Source organism: Bos indicus x Bos taurus, chromosome 6, assembly GCF_003369695.1.
Source record: "Bos indicus x Bos taurus breed Angus x Brahman F1 hybrid chromosome 6, Bos_hybrid_MaternalHap_v2.0, whole genome shotgun sequence".
Taxonomy (NCBI): Eukaryota; Metazoa; Chordata; class Mammalia; order Artiodactyla; family Bovidae; genus Bos; species Bos indicus x Bos taurus.
In genome coordinates, this window is record NC_040081.1 from 63,224,713 (window position 1) to 63,246,823 (window position 22,111).

At 39.7% G+C, this 22,111-nt stretch overlaps 1 protein-coding gene and 1 long non-coding RNA gene across 2 annotated transcripts in view; one reads left to right on the forward strand and one right to left on the reverse strand.

Annotated features, from left to right (window-relative positions):
• KCTD8 (potassium channel tetramerization domain containing 8) overlaps nucleotides 1–18,157 on the reverse strand; it is a 263,603-nt gene extending 245,446 nt beyond the window's left edge. Inside the window, exon 1 of the mRNA XM_027544398.1 lies at nucleotides 14,751–18,157. Coding sequence (XP_027400199.1) covers nucleotides 14,751–15,702 — 952 coding nt within the window. The 5' untranslated portion in view covers nucleotides 15,703–18,157. The remainder of the gene's footprint in view (nucleotides 1–14,750) is intronic.
• LOC113894248 lies at nucleotides 14,746–21,328 on the forward strand. The gene is made up of 2 exons (XR_003511524.1): nucleotides 14,746–14,886; nucleotides 21,246–21,328. It is a non-coding gene; the product is annotated as an uncharacterized LOC113894248 (long non-coding RNA).
• The last annotated feature ends 783 nt before the right edge of the window (nucleotides 21,329–22,111 follow it).

Consider the following 22,111-nt stretch of genomic DNA (forward strand, 5'->3'; position numbering starts at 1 on the left):
TCCTGTGGCCACTGCTGAGTTTCCCAAATTTGCTGGCATATTGAGTGCAGCACTTTCACAGCATCATCTTTCAGGATTTGGAATAGCTCAACTGGAATTCCTCCAGTAGAACAAACCTCCACTAGCTTTGTTCGTAGTGATGCTTTCTAAGGCCCACTTGACTTCACATTCCAGGATGTCTGGCTCTAGGTCAGTGATCACACCATTGTGATTATCTGGGTCGTGAAGACCTTTTTTGTACAGTTCTTCTGTGTATTCTTGCCATCTCTTCTTAATATCTTCTGCTTCTGTTAGGTCCATACCATTTCTGTCCTTTATCGAGCCCATCTTTGCATGATATGTTCCTTTGGTATCTCTGATTTTCTTGAACAGATCTTTAGTCTTTCCCATTCTGTTGTTTTCCTCTGTTTCTTTGCATTGATTGCTGAAGAAGGCTTTCTTATCTCTTCTTGCTATTCTTTGGAACTCTGCATTCAGATGTTTATATCTTTCCTTTCCTCCTTTGCTTTTCGCTTCTCTTCTTTTCACAGCTATTTGTAAGGCCTCCCCAGACAGCCATTTTGCTTTTTTGCATTTCTTTTCCATGGGGATGGTCTTGATCCCTGTCTCCTATACAATGTCACCAATAACGTAAAATCACCATAATCACCGTTTCTTCCCACAATTCACTATAAAATTGCCACTGTAGCAACTTTCCCATCAAAACTGGAAGTCACTTTAGAATTCTATGAATGAATCCTTACCCTCCACCTGCAAAGAGATGCAGCCTTTACCAACCAAAAGAGGCCAAAATATTGGAGAATTATCTCTGAATGGCTGCCAGCATCTCCCTTACATTGCTATGCTTTCTTCAAATAGCTGGACTCTTTAGTAACAAAAACACTTATATTCAAAATGTGTAGAGTAGTTTCAATAGGAGCTGATTGAGGTGAAGATGAACACAGTTTTCTAAAAATTGTGGAAATAAGTATATGAATCCAAAATCTAATCTGAAATCCTCTGGTCCAATACACAAACTCTAAGCAATGTTTGAGCTCCTTGGGCCTGTGATAATTTGTTCTCTTGCATAAAACTGCTGAAAATCAAAGCCAAAGGCTTTATCAGAAATATAAGTACAGAATGTGGTTTAGAGGTGCTCTGCCCCAATAAATACCATAGTTTGAGACAATAACCACTGAATACCAATATTTCTATTATTTGTGGCAAAACAGACTGGTGACCAGCACTAGACCAGAAAGAATGCATTTTTCCCCTAAAACCTGAATAACAAATTAGAATAAACTTATTTTAATAATCTGCTACAATTAATTTTCTACTTTGTTCATTGTTCAGTCACTGTATTGTGTCTCTTTGCAGCCTCATGAACTAAGGCAAGCCAGGCTTCCCTGTCCTTCACTATCCCCCAGAGTTTGCCCAAGTTCATATCCATAGAATCGGTGATGTCATCCAACCATCTCATCCTCTGTTGCCGCCTGCTCCTCCTGCCCTCAATCTTTCCCTGCACCAGGGTCTCTTCCAATGAGTCAGCTCTTCACATCAGGTGGCCAAAGTATTGGAGATTCAGCTTCAGCATCAGTCCTTCCAATGAATATTCAGGGTTGATTTCCTTTAGGATTGACTGGTTTGACTCCTTGTTTCCAAGAGACTCTCAAGAGTCTTCTCCAGCACCACAGTTTGAAAGCATCAATTCGTCAATTGATGCTCAGCCTTCATTATGGTCCAAGTCTCATATTCATACATGACTACTGGAAAAAACATAGCTTTGACCATATGGACATTTGTTGGCAAAGTGATGTCTCTGCTATTTAACATGCTGTCTAAGTTTTTCAGAGATTTTCTTCCAAGAAGCAAGCGTCTTTTAATTTCGTGGCTGCAGTTACCATTCACAGTGACTTTGGAGCCCAAGAAAATAAAATCTGCCACTGTTTCCACTTTTTCCCCACCTATTTGTCATGAAGTCATGGAACCAGATGCGATGATCTTAATTTTTGAATGTTGACTTTTAAGCCAGGTTTTTTAGTCTCCTCTTTCACCTTCATCAAGTTCCTCAAGTTTCACCCTCATCTTTAGTTCCTCTTCACTTTCTGCCATTAGAGTGGTATCATCTGCATATCTGAGGTTGTTGATATTTCTCCCCTGTGAACAGTATGAAAAGGCAAAAAAATTCCTACTTAGGATGTCAATATCTTTTTTTAATGTCACTAATGATGCTGGGAAAGATTGAGGGCAGGAGGAGAAGGGAATGACAGAGGATGAGATGGTTGGATGGCATCATTGACTTGATGGACATGGGTTTGGGTGGACTCTGGGAGTTGGTGATGGACAGGGAGGCCTGGCGTGCTGTGGTCCATGGGGTCACAAAGAGTCGACTGAGCAACTGAACTGAACTGAACTGAATGATAATAGGACCTTTCCAGAGCAATTCTGAACAGGCACTGCTATCCATTTCCTTAAAGAAATAAAAAGAAATTTGGTATTATGAATTGACAATGTAGAGAAATGGAATTAAATAGATATTTTGAGGATCTTAATAAGTGTCACTAACTAGCATATATTGAGCATTTAATTTTACCTGATAGTCTTTTAAGTGGTTTATATGGATTACTACATTTAATGCTCATTATAAACCTGTAAGATGAGTAATACTGTTTTCTCTCACTTTCCCTGCAGAAGGGAGATTATTTTCCAAGCTCCGAAAACTAGAGCCAAATTTTTCAAGGAATGTGACTAAAAAGTAGAAAATCATTCCGAGAGTTCAAGCTTTTGGCTTTTGGGGAGCGGGGACCAAGAGATTCTAGTATTGTCTCTTTCTAAACACGGTATTCCTCTCCCTAGTCTCCTTGTATCAGAAATTAGACATGTCTATACAAGATGAAAGGAAATAGCATATACTGTGGATTCCATCTATGCTCAAGGGTTTTGTTATTATAACGGGTGCAAGAAATGAAACTAGCACAACTGAATGGTGAAATCACTCACTATTTTGGTGACCTGAAATCAATACTATATGTATTTTTTATTCTTTTGTTGTATTTAACTCATTTTCCCTCATGTAAATATGATCTAGTAGGTACAACATGGTAGAAATTGTAGTCCAAGTTTACATTCCAACTGCCGAACAAGCATTAAAATAAGTTTAACTGGTGAATGAAGCTATGCGCTATTATTGCCAGTGAAGTTGACTTGCTTTTATTAACAACTTTGACCCACGGTTAATAAGTAAAATTGATACTGATATATCAATCATGAAACTGTAATACCTCTTCAATGTATTTCAAGATATCTTTTAAAAACTAGAGTAGTGATAACAAAATGAAGTTCACTAGATCCTCACATTTGCAAATGCCTACTAACATTGCCAGACACTTCCTGAGCTTATGTTACACCACAATAGGGCCTGACCGTGTCTGGAGGTAGCAGTCACTCCACATTCTAACATGTTTTGAAAAGCAAGTATTCAACAATGTGGTTGCAGGTAGGCTGCAACTCAGAGCATTTGCCTAATATCTTTCATACATAAAAAAATAAGTCAGCTAATTTTTGATCCCTTATACCTTCTATCCTACCAATCATTTAAATATCAATCAATCAACCAATCAATGTGTGTGTCTCCATGTGTGCATCTCTGTGTATATGTTTACAGTTCTAACAACTTCATTTACAATATTATCTTAATCAGTCCCAAGTTTTAGTTAACATTTCACCTACTCTCATTCTTTATAGGTGCCCATACGACAGCTTCTAATGTCATTACTCTGCCTCTTACTAACACACCAAATAACCCTCTACAACATAATTCACTACTACATAAAGCTTACTATGATAACTTTAAATGCAAAGTTTCTGACATTCACATTTTCATCCCTTGTTTCAAGCTGGAGCCTCATAATTGCTCAACAAAATAACTACCTTGATAGAATTTCCAGCATCATTGGTTTATTTGTTAACTTGCATTTCCATTCAAAAAAATAAATATTTACTGAGTTCCCAATATGGTACTAGCCACTGCACTGAGGGTTGATAAGACAAAAGTGAGACTTGGTGCAAATTCTCATGGAAAAAGTAGGCCAGTGTGGAAAGTCAACATGATAAGAGGTAATCCTATGATCCAGCAATCCTACTTCTGGATCTGTTTCCAAAGGAGATGTCTAAAAGACATCTGTGCTCCCATATTTATTGCAGCATTATACACAATAGCCAAATATGGAAACAACCTAAGTGTTTGTCAGCGAATGAATGACTAAAGAAGATGTGGTGTATAAAACAATGGACTATTATTCATCCATAATTAAGAAGGAAAACCTGCCATTTACAAGATGGATGGAACTTGAGGCATTATGCTAGGCTAGGTTAAAGAAAGGTCAGATATAGAAAGAAAAATACAGTATTAAATCATTTATTTGTGGAATCTAAAAAAGCCACACCCATAGGAACAGAGTAGAATGGTTGTTACCAGAAGAATGAGGGGGTGGAGGAAATAAGGAGATGTTAGTTAAAGGGACCAAACATCCAGTTGCCAGTTGAATCAGTTCTGGGAATATAACCCATAGCATTGGGATTATAGATAAAAGTACTGTACTATATACTTGAAAAGTTGCTAAGAGAGTAGATCTTACGTGTTCTTGCCACATAAAAAGAAATAGTAATATGTGAGGACATGAAAGTGTTAGCTAACACTACAGTTCAGTTCAGTTCAGTCACTCAGTCGTGTCCAACTCTTTGCGACCCCCTAGACCTCAGTAGGCCAGGCCTTCCTGTCCATCACCAGCTCCTGGAGTTTACCCAAACTCATGTCCATTGAGTTGGTGATGCCATCAAACCATCTCATCCTCTGTTGTCCCCTTCTCCTCCTGCCTTCAATCTTTCCCAGCATCAGGGTCTTCTCAAAAGAGTCAACTCTTCACATCAGGTGGCCAAAGTATTGGAGTTTCAGCTTCAGCATCAGTCCTTCCAGTGAACACCCAGGACTGATCTCCTTTAGGATGGACTGGTTGGATCTCCTTGCAGTCCAAGGGACTCTCAAGAGTCTTCTCCAAAACCACAGTTCAAAAGCATCAATTCTTTGGCGCTCAGCTTTCTTTATTGTCCAACTCTCACATGTGTACATGACTACTGGAAAAACCATAGCCTTAACTAGACGGACCTTTGTTGGCAAAGTAATGTCTCTGCTTTTGAATATGCTGTCTAGGTTGGTCATAATTTCCTTCCAAGGAATAAGCGTCTTTTAATTTCATGGCTGCACTCACCATCTGCAGTGATTTTGTAGCCCCCAAAAATAAAGTCTCTTGCTGTTTCCACTGTTTCCCCATCTACTTCCCATGAAGTGATAGGACTGGATGCCATGATCTTAGTTTTCTGAATGTTAATAAAGCCAACTTTTTCACTCTCCTCTTTCACTTTCATCAAGAGGCTCTTTAGTTCTTCACTTTCTGCCATAAGGGTGGTGTCATCTGCATATTTGAGGATAACACTACAGTGGTAATCAAATTGCAATATACAAGTATATCAATACATTGTAAACTTACAAAATGTTATATGTCAATTATATCTCAACAAAGCTAGGAAAAGTAGGACATAATAAGAAAGAAAAAAAGTGACAAGTTATAGGAAATACACTGAGTGTACTAGGAAGAAACAAACGTGTAGGCTAAATGCAGGAGGATTATAGCAAGAGGTCACTCAGTAAAACATGATCATGATACCAGGGGTACACTAAAAAACTCATGAGCCAAAAAATAAATTTTTAAACAGTATAAATCCAGTATAAAATATTTCATATACTTTCTCTTTTGAAAGTGGGATGATCTGAGAGAGTAGCATATATATTACCATATGTAAAGTAGATAGCCAGTGGGAATTTACTGTATGACCCAGGCAACCCAAAGCTGGTGCTCTGTGACAAGCTAGAGGGGTGGCATAGGGATGGAGCTGGGAGGGAGGTTTAAGAAGGAGGGAATATATGTACACCTATGGCCAATTCACGTTGAAGTATGGTAGAAACCATCACAATATTGTGGCATAATTATCCTCCAATTAAAAATAAAATAAAATTTTAAAATATCTAACAAAAAAAAAGAAAGTCCAAAATACAACTAACCTCACAGGATAATTAGGTTTTATGACATGCTCCCTTGCAGAAATGAATGATGAGAAGCATGCAGACAGTAGGCACAGAGCACCTAGATTCAAGTCAGCAGCTAGAGGTTCACCATCACCCTCAGAACTTATCATTTAACTTACCTATGGGAGAAATTTTGAAATCCTGTGAATAAAGTTATTCTCATCTTTAAGTAAGTCCTTGCAAAATCTCCATTGGTATAGTCTCCTACTACTAAAAGAATGATCTCCATTAGAGAAGCCACCAGCTTCACCTGCAGGATTATAGCTGTTAAATGCTGACGATACTCTGAAGTTAATTTAAAAGAGGTTTTAAAAATTATAACTGTAACAAAACACAGGTTGAAGGGTTACCTAAAACACTACTTTCCAATTACTTCAAATTTATAGATATACTTCTAGAATACTTTAAGATTCAAAAACACCAGAAGCCACTAATCTCAATACCCATCAGGTATTTGATATTTTTTTGAACATAATTATAGCAAGTATAGAATTCAAAGGCAATAATCAATACTTAGGACCAATAAATTACAAGTAATTAACAAAAGTGATTTCAACTAAAATGCCCTCTTCACTCTGTTACTTTCTAAGAACACATAGTCTAGCCAAGGCTATGGTTTTTCCAGTGGTCATGTATGGATGTGAAAGTTGGACTGAGAAGAAAGCTAGCAGCGAAGAATTAATGCCTTTGAATTGTGGTGTTGGAGAAGACTCTTGAGAGTCCCTTGGACTGCAAGGAGATCCAACCAGTCCATTATAAAGGAGATCAGTCCTGGGTGTTCATTGGAAGGATTGATGTTGAAGCTGAAACTCCAATACTTTGGCCACCGCATACGAAGAGTCGACTCATTGGAAAAGACTCTGATACTGGGAGGGATTGGGGACAGGAGGAGAAGCAGATGACAGAGGATGAGAGGCTGGATGGCATCACCAACTCAATGGACAAGAGTTTGGGTGAACTCCGGGAGTTGGTGATGGACAGGGAGGCCTGGCATGCTGCAATTCATGGGGTCGCAAAGAGTCAGACATGACTGAGTGACTGAACTGAACTGAAGTGAACTGAAGAACGTATAAAGCATATTCTATTTTATAAGGTAAAATGAATTTTCTGTAGAAGATTACCTTAACACTGTTTAAATCTGTCAGTCTAGCAAACTGATAGATATTATTTGTTCCCCCAAAAGAGTGGTAACTTGAGTCATATGGTTTATTTTATTTAATTTAAAAATTATCCATGAATGTGGTAGCCTTAATCACTAAAAGTTAACCTTTTCATCAGGTAAAGACATAAAACATATACAGTTGGCTCTTCAATGCAAGATAGGGGCTACCAAGTTCTGCTCAGTGGAAAATCTGCTTACAACTTTATAGTTGGTCCTTGAATTTGAGAGAGTTATTTCCTAGGCAGGTTGATAGGGAGTCTAGGGGTCCCCAAGGAGAGATGGGTCTGGAATGCTCAAGGAGGAAGAAAGGACAAACTTTTTTCTTTCTCCACATTCCTTAGGATTATATAACAATAATGTATCCTGCCTAAGGACAGTCTTTGGATTCAACCTTCTGTTATCTTAAAATGTTAATTATGGGAGTAGACCTGGTCTTTACAAGGATGTATCTTGCCTGAGGACAGTGTTATCTTAAAATGTAAATTATGGGAGTAGGTCTGATGAGGTCTTTACAACCTCCAGACATTCTTGGGATTATATAACCTCATTGTTAACACTAGCAAGCCGGTACTCTTTCTGCCCCCTTCTGATGCCTATGTCAGAAGCTTTCTCTATCTCCTTTATACTTTAATAAAACTTTATTACACAAAAGCTCTGAGCAATCAAGCCTCGTCTCTGGCCCCGGATTGAATTCTTCTCCTCCGGGGGCCAAGAATCCCGGTGTATTCGTGTGATTCAACAACAACCTTTCAAATTGGAGGTTCTGCATCCTTGGATTCAAACAATCGCAATATGTATCATTTGAAAAAAAAAATCTGCTTATAGATGGACCCTCACAGTTCAAACTCAGTTTGCTTAAGGGTCAATTGAATTTTCCACATTCTTAAAAAAATTAACATAAATTAAGAAATACTAGCTTCATTCATATACAGCTCACTCTACTCATTTTTGCTTACAGAGCTATGTTTTAAATACTCACTAGACATTGAAATATATTTGCCAAATTTATTGCATAAAACAGGTATTACTTTTAAATACTTAAGAGAAAGGGCTTTGCAATAAGACATAACTATTCAAATTCCAGCTCAGTCCTATACCAGTTTCATGACCTAAAGATTTTATTTAACCTCTTTAAATCATGGTTTCCTAACTGAAGTATTAGGAAACTAATGCCAAGCTAAAGGAATATTTTAAAAAAAAGTAAACAAAGTAATGCCTACAAACATTTATCATAAAACTAGGTACATAGTAAATGTTCTTTTTATTACACATACTATACTTTGAAAAAAATCAACTCTTTTTTAAGCTTATAGGGAAAATGTTCAATAGCAGTATTTATTTATAATACTATCTGTGGCAGAGGACATGTATTATACTTTTATCCAGCTGTGCTGTGCTCAGTCACTTCAGTTGTGTCCAACTCTAAAAACTTCAATGTCTTATAGGAAATGGCACTAAATGTATAACTGCATTAAATGTATAAAACAAAACAAAGCAAAGATGGCACATAAATCATCTATACAGTATCATCATAACTTTCAACAATATGTCTGTCATCTTCATAATTTAGAACAGAGGCTAGAAGGAAAGAAGTCATTGTATTAGAAATTACTGGTGATATTTTTAATTTTACTTTTCTTTTACAAAATTCCTAAAACTTCACGTATTACTTTCGTTATCAAAAAAGTTTCCTTTGAACAACAAATTGACAATCACTTTTATATTTTAGACTAATTGACCCAATAACTTATAGCAAGAATAGGTAATAATTGGTGCTAACTTCATACATATTATTTCTTTTTTCCAAAGATATTTTTTTCTTTTTAAATAAGGCATGTGTCCACTCTCTCACACACACATATATCCATATCTTGAGTTCCAGCACTCTAAGTTACAAACGAGAAAGAACTGCCAAATAAGGCTTATAGGGCCATTCTTTTTGCTTCATTATGTGCTTAAAGACTGACCCACACATTAAAGCCAAACACCACTAGTGTTAAGCTAAACCATAACACTATTTCAAGAGATCAAGGTTACAGATAGTATTATGCCAAATATAAAAGTTTAATTCTCTTAAACAGTAGCCAATGCCATCACATGATCACCAAAAGTTTTGTACCCAAGGTTTTCTATCATTTTCAGTCTCATTATTCCAATTATCTGCATGAAATAAGAATCTTGGTATTTTACAAAGTTATCTGTTCCCCATTGATTCCAAAGTCATTCAGCCGTGTGGTTTCAGAAGAAACTTTCTCATGAAATTATAAAAATACTAGTTAAGTCTCCAGAAAAAAAAGAACCAACTTAAAAAAATAAGAGGAATAAAGTTATTTTTTCATAAAACAGTGTTTGGTGATAAAAGTAGATGCATTTTTAGACAAAAAAATAATGTACAATTTTAAGGATATGCATCTAAATAGAGTGGTTTTTAAAGATGTTTCTTAGAAAGCTTTTAATGCAACAGGTCTGCTAACATAGGACTAAATAGCTATTTGAATATTTTCAACTCAACCTAGCTTTCTTCAACCCAACACAGTGAAATAAATCAGAATAGATTTAAAAGACTGGATATAAAAATTCATTAAAGACAATAGAATCCACAGCCCAGATAAGAAATAGCACTGGATCTGAGATCTAGCACTCTTACACATCACAACAATTAAAAAAAAAAAAGGAAATCCCAAATTTAAGGAATATCAATTGAACCTAGAGAAATGTATACTTTTATACCACATATCAATCAACCAACAAAGAATGCAAAACACAAATATTATAAGAGAAGAGCAATGAATCAATACTACCTTCTTGTAAACACACTGATTATGAGAAACAAAGGATACATTAACATTCATTCTAATTGTGGGTAGTCTACATATCACATTCTAAGCAAATTACCTATTGTCTATGTAATGTAACAAGCTTCCCAGGTGACGCTAATGGTAAAGATCTCACCTGCCAATGCAGAAGATGTAGGAGACATGGATTTGATCCTTGGGTCAGAAAGATCCCCTGGAGGAGGGTATGTCTACTCACTCCAGTATTCTTGCCTGGAGAATCCTACCAGCAGAGAAGCCTGGCGGGTTATGGTCCATGGGGTCATAAAGAGTTGGACACGATTGAGGTTACTTAGCACACACGCATGACTACAATGCTAACATGAAATATCTTTTTTCTATTCCAAATATTGCTAAAAACAGCCCTAATTACACTTAACAGACATCCCCTCCAAAACAACAACAGAAAAAAAAAAAAAAAAAAACAGAAAGTACAATAAATCACTGTTTTCCTTTAAGAAAAGACAATCCATCTTCAGTATTAGAAGAATAATACAAAATTTCATAGTACTGTATATGTTGCAGAGTCTAAAAGTCTTGATAAAATAATGAGTTACGACTGATAATAGATATAAGTGTCCATGTAGCCAAATTAAGCTGGTATTAAATCTTTAATAACCTGTATATAACCTTGAGCATTAGAAACTAATGACTTGGATACAAGCACTTAAGGAGATATGAATCTAGCTCAGTTTCTGTCAGAAAATATTGCCAAAGTTTCAACTCCTAATGGAGAGTATTAAAACATTTCTTGGCCCTGAATCAGAAAAGGGTTCTGTTGGAGTTGATCCAAAAGAACTAACTGGAGTATGATTGGCAAATCTGGGTGATTTGAACTTGCCCTGAAAAATCCAAGTTCCAGGAAAGAATCTGGTTATTAAGTTGGTAGTTTCAAACTTCTGAAAGTGTATTATGCTATCACTTAATTGCAAAGCAATTTTGTAATTAACTTTATAATTAAATCAGCTATACTTCTGGTGGCTCAGACGGTAAAGAATCTGCCTGCAATGCAGGAGACCCTAGTTCAATCCCTGGGTCAGGAAGATCCCCTGAAGGCGGGCATGGCAATCCACTCCAGTATTCCTGCCTGGAGAATCCCACAGACAGAGAAAGCTGGTGGGCTACAGTCCATAGAGTTGCATAGAGTTGGAGACAATTGAAGCAATTTAGCATAGTACAGCACAGCACAGCACACTTACCAAAAAACAAATTTTAAATTTAATACTGACAAGAAAAAGTCTTCACTATAATTGTAACACCTAACTTTTTAAAGCTCTTAGTATAGGTCAAGCATTACACATTAATTCTCAAATCCTATAAAATTCATACTATAATAATCTCATTTAAATAGGTGAGAAAACTGAAATAATTTAGTCAGGATTACACATTTGGCAAATAGCAGCATTTGGGATTACTGAAACATTTGTCACTCTCCTTCCATCTCTACAGAAACTAAGGGGAAAAGTGGGGTGGGAAAAGGTAGTGAAGAGTTGAAATTGATATTCAAGTGTATAAACTGCAATTCTATAATTTTCAGAGCAGTTTCAAACTCCTAAATTTACATGTAGCTTGAATTTTAAAAGCTGTTAAATTGATTGATATGTGTTATACATTAAATAAATATTTTTGAAAGAATTATATCAAAGGGGAAATAAAAGATAATAAGACCCTGTCTGCCTCTAAAACAGTGGTCAAAGAAGTTCATCCAATGCTGTCGTTTTTATGAATAACACTGACTTTTAAAAATAGAGGCCACTAAACAAGATAACTACACTCTGTATATGTGTGTGCTTAGTCACTTAGTCATGTCCGACTCTTTACAACCCCATGGACTGTAGCCCTCCAGGCTCCTCTGTCTATGGGGATTCTCCAGGCAAGAATACTGGAGTGGGTTGCCATGCCCTCCTCCAGGGAATCTTCCCAACCTAGGGATCAAACCCAGGTCTCCTTCATTGCAGGAGGATTCTTTACCAGCTGAGCCACCAGGGTATATGTAACATTATTACTTATACTAAATATGATGGAAATACAGTGCATTTTCGTTAACCAGTATTAAATGGAATCCCTTCCAATATAATTTGTGAAATGTGCTTCAAGCTATACAATGCATAAAATAAATGTGTGTATAACAGAGTTTGAGATAAATTTTATATCACAAATAAAAAAATGGCAACTATATTCGGTTGGTCTACAGGAATACTGCTTCAAAAGAGGCATATTTAATCTGGAATTATGTATTTTCCCCAAAAGGATAATCAATGGAAAATGCTATAAGTTGCTTCCTTAGATTTCTGAGACTTTTATGAATGAATCTCAGAACTCATTTGTTACATGATTACTCTGCAAGTAGTTATTCATAATATAAATATTTTGTTTCACTTCTAGCTCCAGAACTGAAATATCCTAAATTCCAAACAATCTCTCAAATCATCTTTTGAATTAAATTGGCTGAGTTTCCAATTTCAATGTACTATCTCATGAGCATTTTTTCATAATTTAAAGAGAACCTGTATTACTTCTTCATAATCAAAGTAATGGACATTTTTCAAGTCCCCAAGTTTCTAGGGGAAAAAGACCAAAACTATGAAAGATTCTGAAATGCAAGACCCTTAACTTCAGAGCACTTATGCTTATATCTTCTCTAACTAAAAGTCACTAAAAAAAAGTCAGAAGTTATTTCCTCTCATCTTCTGAAGTGCCTGGAAATAAACCCTTATTGAAATGCCATAAATGCTTAGATGTTAAGTGTCAATAAAGGCCCCTTCCTTTGAGTGGCTTTTCTGACTACAGATCCTTTTATTGTGTGACAAATAATACTTTCATATAATAAAGACAATTAGATTTTTATTGAAATGTAATTGATTTACAATAGTGTGTTAATTTCAGGTATAGAGCAAAGTGATTCACTTATATATATAAAATTTTCTCAAATTATTTACCATTTTGGTTATTATGAGATATGGAATACAGTTGCCTGTGCTATAGAGTAAATCCTTGTTGCTTATCTATTGAATGCAGAGTAGTTTGCTAATCCCATGACTCCAATTTTATGCCTCCTCCCCTCCCCCCTTTGGTAACCGTAATTATTTTTTTATACGTTGGAGAGTCTGTTTCTGTTTTGTATACAGTCTTATTTGTATTAAAATTCCACATATAAGTGATATAATATTTATCTTTCTCTAAGACAATTAGCTTTTTATCTAGCACTTCAATGGACACTTTCTTTGCTTTTCTGTTGAGATGGTTTTCTTAGGAAAATCAAAACTATTTAAAAAAAAAATCTTAGTGTGGGGATTTTGTCACCCTTAACTCCAAGGTTACTAGAATATACAAACAATGAGCAACTTCCAATAGAGTTGAAAGGAAAGGTCCTTTCCACTTTCCCAGTCAAAACAAAGTGCAAAAATTGCCTGAATCCCAAACAGTGAGTGACTCAAATAAATAAATACAGTGAACGCTGGGCTTATTTCCATCGTTGGCTATCAGTGCTACTCTCCCTAACACTACAGGAAAGTTTTCAGTCTTCTTGTATTTTGACAAAGAAAAAAAAAAAAAAGGGTTTCCCAAACGATGCCCCCGCTGCCATGGCAAGTGGCTTTTCATTTGTCCAAACAGCTCTCGGGTTGTGGCCATCCTCACCTTATACACGTCACTGAAAATTGTCTCCGCCCGGGCTCCCCATCCCCCAAGCCCCAGTGATACTTGGTGGAGTTCTTGAACTTCATCCACAGATCGCCCTCGCCACGCCAAGTGCACTACAAAAAGCATCATGCCAGATGCTTTCCAAATCTTCTCTTGTTCACTAAGTTTAGAAAAATCTCTGCATTTATTCCCCCTGGGAAAGTGAATTCAATCCCTCATTCGCACTGCAGGTGCCCAGAAAGGAAATACAACCACGTGCGCGCGCGCGCGCGCGCACACACACACACACACACACACACACACACACGTGCACGCATACACACCATGTCCCTTCCTAATCTCCAACCCTGACAGCAGCACTCAGACAACCAAAGTCCGTTCCCTCCACCCCACTCCGTCCAAAACACATAACAATTACAGAAGACTACTGGCGCTGGGGAAATGTGAGATTTATTTGGGTCAATGGAAACCTCTTTTCCCCGGACTTTTGAGGCGCTTTGCAGACTTAATCGCCACTTTTCTTGTTGCCCACTACAGAAATCACCCATAATGGGACGCTCCTGCGCGGAACCTTACCACCAGGAGGCCATCGGGACGCGGCGATACCTTGATGCCAACCCTCCCTCTTGAGGGACACCACCGGGACCCACATAAATTGACCCCCAGGAGTACAGCGGAGGCAGAGAAACGGGAGGACTTAAGCGCTCAGCCTTGCGCTCGAGTCTCTTCCCAACCCTGGGTAATAGAAGGACACCCAGCGCCTCCAAGAGCTGGGCAGGGCAGGAGGGCAAGATCAATAAAGTTAAGGAAGAGGACTGCTTGGGCACTGCGTGCTCCGAAGCTGTTGAAGAGAGGCGCCGAAAGGGACATAGACGCAAAACCAAAGACCCATCGGCCACGTTGGGCTGGGGGCGCGCAAGGACACGGGAGCCGCCGGAAGCCGCGGGGGTCGGCTAGGGGGCCGGAAGAACTGGGAAACGCGGAAACTTACGGAAGAAGATGTACTCGGTATAGCTGCTCCAGATCTTGTCGTCGCGGTACTGGTTGACGAAGGCGGCGGTGCCCGAGGAGTTACACGCCACCATGTGGAAGCCGGCCTCGGATAGGCGATCGAACGCCTGCTCCAAGTAGGTGAACTTGAGGTAGAAGCGGGACGTGTACTTCTCAGGCGGCCGGTCAGGGTCACGGCTCTCGTTGAGCGTGTCACCGAACACCTCCTTGGCCAGCGCGATGCGTCCGCACACCATGATGCGCGCCACGCGCCGGAACTTGGCGTCCGCCTGGTTGTCTCGCACCGTGGTGTAGGAACCGCGGTAGCCGAGTGTGAGGAAGCCCGAGCGCTTGTCCTGCGCGCTGCCGCTGCTGTGCGCTCCAGGGCCCGAGGGTGCGGCGGCCGCCGCCCCGCGCAGCAACAGCGCGTCGCTGCTGCCCTGCGAGACGTTGTCCTCCAGATCGCTCTGGCAGCCCTCGTCGTTGAGCGAGTTCTGCTTGGTGACCTTGGGCGACAGCAGCTTGACCAGGTCGGTGAGCTGGAAGTACTCGGCCTCCCGTAGGAGCCGCTCCTTCTCGGGGAAGTGCTCCGGCAGCGCGAGCTGCTTGTCCCGCAAATAATCCAGCACGTACCTGAAAAGGAAGCCGTCCCGGTCGATGAAGAAGCGCGCCCGGCTGTCTCTGGGCAGCTCGCCCCGGCGTCGGGCGCCGCCCCGGGGGCTGGAAGGCGAGAACATACTGGCCAGAGTGCTATCCGGGACGCTGAGCAGCGTCGAGTGCTTGGTCACATAGACCTGGCCCCCTACGTTCAGCTCCACCACCTCGGGGAAGGGCGAGGGCACGCAGGGCCCCGGGGTAGCGGCTGACGAAGCGCCGGGGGAGCTGGACGAGGAGACCATCTCGCTAATGGGCAGGATGGTGCCGCCGCCGCTGCCCGTGTCCTTCAAAGCCATGGTCCCCCCTCCGCCGGCCAAGTGACCCTGGAGAGCAGCACTTTCTCCTTCCCGAAACCCGTGCCCTGCGCCCCGGGTGGTGTGCGCCTGATGCGCCCTCGGGCCGGGCGGCACGTTCCTCCGGCCGGGGCGGCCCGGTTCAGGGCTCGGGGCGGCGGCGGCCGCGGCGCCCGGGCTCCATCGGGGAGCGGTGCGCGGGAGAGGAGCTCTGCGGGCGCCGCGGCGGCGGCAGAGGCGCCAGGAGGAGCGGCTGCTCCTTTGGGGCGAAGGCGGGGAAGTGTGAGAGAGACTTGCGAGAGGCTCTCTTAGGCTGCCGCTCGGCTCTCCGCGGGGAGGGCGGGAGGAGGGGCCGGAGCGAAGAAAACTCGCCGCCCTAGCAGCTTGCGAGCGCGCCGCGAGCCCGGAGCGCGGACGGTGGCGCTAACTACCCCTCACAGCCCGGGAAGCGAAACTGACGTCAAGCCCAGGACTGGGACCCGAGCCACAGCTGTCATTTAAAGAGATAGGTGCCAGCCTCTGGCTGCAGGGCTCTGACTCTAGGGGGCGGAGCCGAGGGCAGAGCCTGGAGGTGATGCTACTTGGCAGCGAGTGGGGAGACGAGGAGAAGCGGGCAGGGAAACGATAACGAACGGGGAAAGGCCAGCTTTCTCTCCTTCATTCTCTCCTTCATTCATTTCATTCCCTTTTTCCGTCGTCCGTCCTTCTCTTCCTCCCTTGCCCTTGTTCGCCCAGTAAAACTGTTTTTTTTTAATGCTGGCATTAAGGTGGGAAGTGGGGTAGGGGTTTGGATTATTAAAAAAAAAAAAAAAAAGCTATGCTCCTTATCTGAAATTACGACAAGTGTTGGCAGGAGGGTTTTGATTGTCAAAAGACTGGGAGCGAGGGAGGGGGTTGAATCTCTTGTAGTGGTTTTAGCATGGTTTTTTGAAGTGAAAGGCGAAATGCACGAACCTCTATTACATTCCGATGTCATGATTGCATATTTAAGTGCACGCATCGTGTGCAGTTGAAGAATTTTTAAGACTGAAATCTGATTTCAGTTCACAAAACTAATCACAGATTGTGGTAACGCGACGGTTCTCTCCTTTCATTTCGTCAGTGTTTAATTCATAGTAGATGCTTAATAAATGTTTTTGAAGGAATGGACGGAGCCAGGGAGGAAACTTGGTCTGTTTGTTCCTAGTTTCCTATCTTGATCTGTGCTTTGATTAATCTCTCCTTTTCCCTTTCAGCTCCATAGGGCAAGAGAAATGGTTTACATTTTATTAGTTATATAACCCCAAGAGTCAGGTCACAAATGAAAATTGTAAGAATTTAAGCTCACTTTAATTTCCATTTGTACACAACACAGGTACAGTCTTTTAAGATCAGCGTTATTTGTGATAAAGAGTGAGGATAGAGATGCAAATGAACCTCACTTCTGCCTGTTCCTCCTGGGACATCCTTTTGTGTTCGGAAACATAGAAAATCATTAATTTATATAAAGTTCAAAGGAGAAAAAGTATACAGTGGCACAAGTAGATTGTGTCACAAATTATAGTATTATAGAGGAACTTTATCCATTAACAAAATAATGTACAGATTTTCATGTCTTAAAAATTCCATATGCCTACTTAGGATTCCTTCTCTTTGAATTTAACACACACGCAAACAATAAACTTTAATTTTTAAGAAGTAATAAATCATTATTTAAAGTATTAAAAACTATATTTAATTCATTGATGCCTATAAGCCACATCCCCAGAAAATGTTATATCAGTTTTGAAGTTAGATTACCTGAGACTGAGAATGAACCAATGAAAGAACACAGTGTATTTGCGGAAGGTCTAAGACTTAAAATTGAGTGTAAATTGTCCATCTTCATGCAATCCTCTTATCCAAGCCTCCCCTAAATTTATAAACCAGTCAAATTAAGAAGAATAATTGATTTTGGCCTTCTTCACTTAAAAGCTAACATCAGAAAACACGGGAAAATTTAAAATAATCATTCTTGGGAAATAATAGAAGCTTTATAATATTTATAGATGAAAGAATAATAAAGTCTCAAACCACTACTAATGAAGCTCATTTATCATGAGGTAAGTGTCCCTAATGATAAGTATGTCATAGACCATAGAAATGTAATGGAGTGGATGTATAATACATATGCATATGTGTATATGAGGTCTCCAGTATTATCAGGCTGTAATCCATTTTAATCTTTTTAATTGCATAAAGTATGTTTATAAGATGAGATAGCCTAAAATGTGTACTCTAAATGAATATTTCTTAGACATTCTTAGTGAATTGCATCATATGATGTATTACTTTTTTGAAATCTTTCAACCATGATTGAACATTTTTCCTTAACCCCTTCCATCCCCACACTCCTCTTAATCTCACCCCTCCCCCAACTAAACTCTGGAGCCAAACTCCAAATTTTACAAATCTCAGGTCCGGAATGTCTTTACCAGTGGTTCTTTTGGCTAGAAATGCCTTTCCTTTTCCATGAGTTCCCTAATCTTTTCTCCCTGTTTATTGCTTCCCTGAGGTTTTACCTTAAAAAGTGCTTCCTCTGGAAGTCTTCCAGACTTAAAACAAACCAGGTGTTCCCACACAGGTGTTCCTATGCTTACACAAGGACAGGTTTGTTTGTTTTTGTTTTTTTTTTTATCACACTGATGTGTCCTTGTTTCCCATCAGATCAAAAGTTTGGCATACGACCGTATGCACTACCTGTCCCCAACATCATGCCTAGCCCTTAGAAGACAGTCAATCTCTGTTGAATGCTAACTGCCTAGAAGTGTGTTCATATCACAAATGGATGACAAAGCATCAACTGAGTGCTAGACACTGGGCTAAGCAATGAGACTGCAGAGATAAATAAGACTAATTCCTTCACAATTAAAATCAGGAAAAGTGAGAACAGAATCTGATTGAAATAAAATCAGATCTTAAGGACGAAGAGAAAGCAAGAAAGAGACAAGCACTATTGGAGCAGTTATTTTGATGAACTGAGAAAACATCAAAGACTATAATTAGAACTGTCTTGTTCTAAGCCACAGACACCATTAATGTTCCCTAGATCAACTTAATCACAAGGATTCAGTTCAGTTCAGTTCAGTTCAGTTGCTCAGTCCTGTTCAACTCTTTGTGATCCCATGAACCGCAGCACACCAGGCCTCCCAGTCCATCACCAGCTCCCAGAATTTACCCAAACTCATGTCCATTTAGTCAGTGATGCCATCCAACCATCTCATCCTCTGTTGTCCCCTTCTCCTCCTGCCTTCAGTCTTTCCCAACATCAGGGTCTTTTCAAATGAGTCAGCTCTTCATATCAGGAGGCCAAAGGATTGGAGTTTCAGCTTCAACATCAGGCCTTCCAGTGAATAGTCCAGACTGATTTCCTTTAGAATGGACTGGTTGGATCTCCTTGCAGTCCAAGGGACTCTCAAGAGTCTTCTTCAACAACACAGTTCAAAAACATCAATTCTTTGGTGCTCAACTTTCTTTATAGTCCAACTCTCATATCCATACATGACTACTGGTAAAACCATAGCCTTAACTAGACGGACCTTTGTTGACAAAGTAATGTCTTTGCTTTTTAGTATGCTATCTAGATTGGTCATAACTTTCCTTCCAAGGAGTAAGCGTCTTTTAATTTCATGGCTGCAATCACCATCTGCAGTGATTCTGGAGCCCCAAAAAAATAAAGTCTGACACTGTTTCCACTGTTTCCCCCATCTATTTCCCATGCAGTGATGGGACCAGATGCCATGATCTTCATTTTCTGAATGTTGAGCTTTAAGCCAACTTTTTCACTCTCCACTTTCACTTTCATCAAGAGGCTCTTTAGTTCCTCTTCACTTTCTGCCATAAGGGTGGTGTCATCTGCATATCTGAGGTTACTGATATTTCTCCCGGCAGTCTTGATTCCAGCTTGTGCTTCATCCAGCCCAGGGTTTCTCATGATGTACTCTGCATATAAGTTAAATAAGCAGTGTGACAATATACAGCCTTGACATACTCCTTTTCCTACTTGGAACCAGTCTGTTGTTCCATGTCCAGCTCTAACTGTTGCTTCCTGACCTGCATACAGGTTTCTCAAGAGGCAGATCAGGTGGTCTGGTATTCCCATCTCTTTCAGAATTTTCCACAGTTTATTGTAATCCACACAGTCAAAGGCTTTGTAATAGTCAATAAAGCAGAAATAGATGTTTTTCTGGAACTCTCTTGCTTTTTCGATGATCCAACAGATGTTGGCAATTTGATCTCTGGTTCCTCTGTCTTTTCTAAAACCAGCTTGAACATCAGGAAGTTCATAGTTCACATATTGCTGGAGCCTGGCTTGGAAAATTTTGAGCGTTAATTTACTAGCGTGTGAGATGAGTGGAATTGTGCGGTAGTTTGAGCATTCTTTGGCATTGGCTTTCTTTGGGATTGGAATGAACACTGACCTTTTCCAGTCCCGTGGCCACTGCTGAATTTTCCAAATTTGCTGACATATTGAGTGCAGCACTTTCACAGCATCATCTTTCAGGATTTTAAATAGCTCAAATGGAATTCCATCACCTCCAGTAGCTTTGTTCATAGTGATACTTCCTAAGGCCCATTTGACTTCACATTCGAGGATGTCTCACAAGGATGGGTCCTTAAAATCTTCTATTGTTGTGCAAAGACAAGACATCAAAGTTCTCAGTCTACAGATTACCCTATATCCCTTCACTTTCCAGAAAGTTTTAAGCAATACAGTCAAAACTCTGTCTCTAAAAGTACAGCAGACTAACCAGAAAGAAAATGGGAGTCCAGGTTGTAATAAATAATTGTTAATTTAAAAATAACAAATATTTCTTCACCAGGGTGAGAGTTACTAAAGGCAGGAACTGTATCCTCTTAGATAGGGGAGGAAGAAGACACAAGGTAACGGTGAGATTTAAAGTCAGGCAGAACTGGCTTAAAAATCTACCTTTGTCTCTTTCTGGCTTTGTGATTTGAGCAATTGACTTAACTACTATAAACCTTAGTTTCTTCGTGGATATAGTGGAAATAATAAAGACCAGAGACTTCACTGAGATCATGCATCCCATAATGTGGCCGTTCAAGATAAGAAGTAAAAGGTTTTGATGGAGTTCACTGTATTTACCTGGTCTGTTTCACACTGTTGTTTTGAAGGCTGACAGCAGAGCCACACCCTAACTAGAAAAATCTGAAATTCCAGTGTAGATAATTGATTATAGTCGCTCTATCTACCTTTCTTCCATTTGTCTCACCGCTAAGGTAACATGCAGCCCCTCCATAGTGAATATCCCCAGTATTTACAATTCTAAGCAAAAAGCCTGAAATTATTTCCTGTACCAAGAGCTTTGCAATTTTTTGAGCAGTGGTGTCCTTTAAAAATATCTTAAAGTGTTCCAGTAACCACTTTAAAAAAGTAAAAAGTGAAATAGGTGAAATTCTTTTAATAATATCATTTATATAGCGCAGTGTATCTGAAATATTATCATTTATGTATGTAGTCAGTATATGAATTTATTAATGACATAATTTATATTTTTCCATCCTAGGTCTTCAAAATATGGCATGTGTTTCACACGTATAGCCATGAAGCATCTCTCTAGCCAAAAAGGAAGAAAAGCTCTAAAAAGAAGAAAGAAAATAATGTAGACTGTATCAGTGGAAGAATGTTTGTTTCCCTTTCACAGCCATCATGGGCAAGTTTTGCTGTACATATTGTTCTTGTGAAAAGCAGACCAACCCAAAAACATATGGCCTCCTGGAAGATAAGAAGTAAAAGGTTTGCTGCCATAACAGGGTCAAAGAACAGATAGTACAAGATGGGAAGGACCATTTTCAGATTCAACAATTGCTGTAGAATCTGGAGAAAGTTGGAAAGCAGAGTATAGAAACTAGGTAACCCGCAAATCTCACCTATCAGTTTTAAGAATTTAATAATGCTGTGAATGAAAAACGTTGCACATGAAGTATTTAGGAAACTCACAGTATCAGTGTTTGATGCATTTGTTGTATAGCGTTTTCTAGCAATTTAGATATCTTACTATAATGTCATATGAATTCTTGGTCTATATTATAAATTATAGAAGCATTATTCAAGGCTAGAGTTGATAAAATTCTACTTATTAATACTCAAAGTAATGGAATATATAGATTATGATTCAATATATCTAAGCACTTAATGCCTGGAAAATAAAAAGTACTCAATATTTATGAATAAAATTTGTGTAAGCCATTTTCATATTACCTTGTATCATGTAAAGGTCCTGTTTTTGGATATAGCTATGAAATTTTATGGGCTTCGCCAGGGGCTCAGTGGTAAAGAATCTGCCTGCAATGCAGGAGACACAGGAGATGTGGGTTCAGTCCCTGGTCAGGAAGATCCCCTGGCGGAGGGCATGGCAACCCGTTCCAGTAT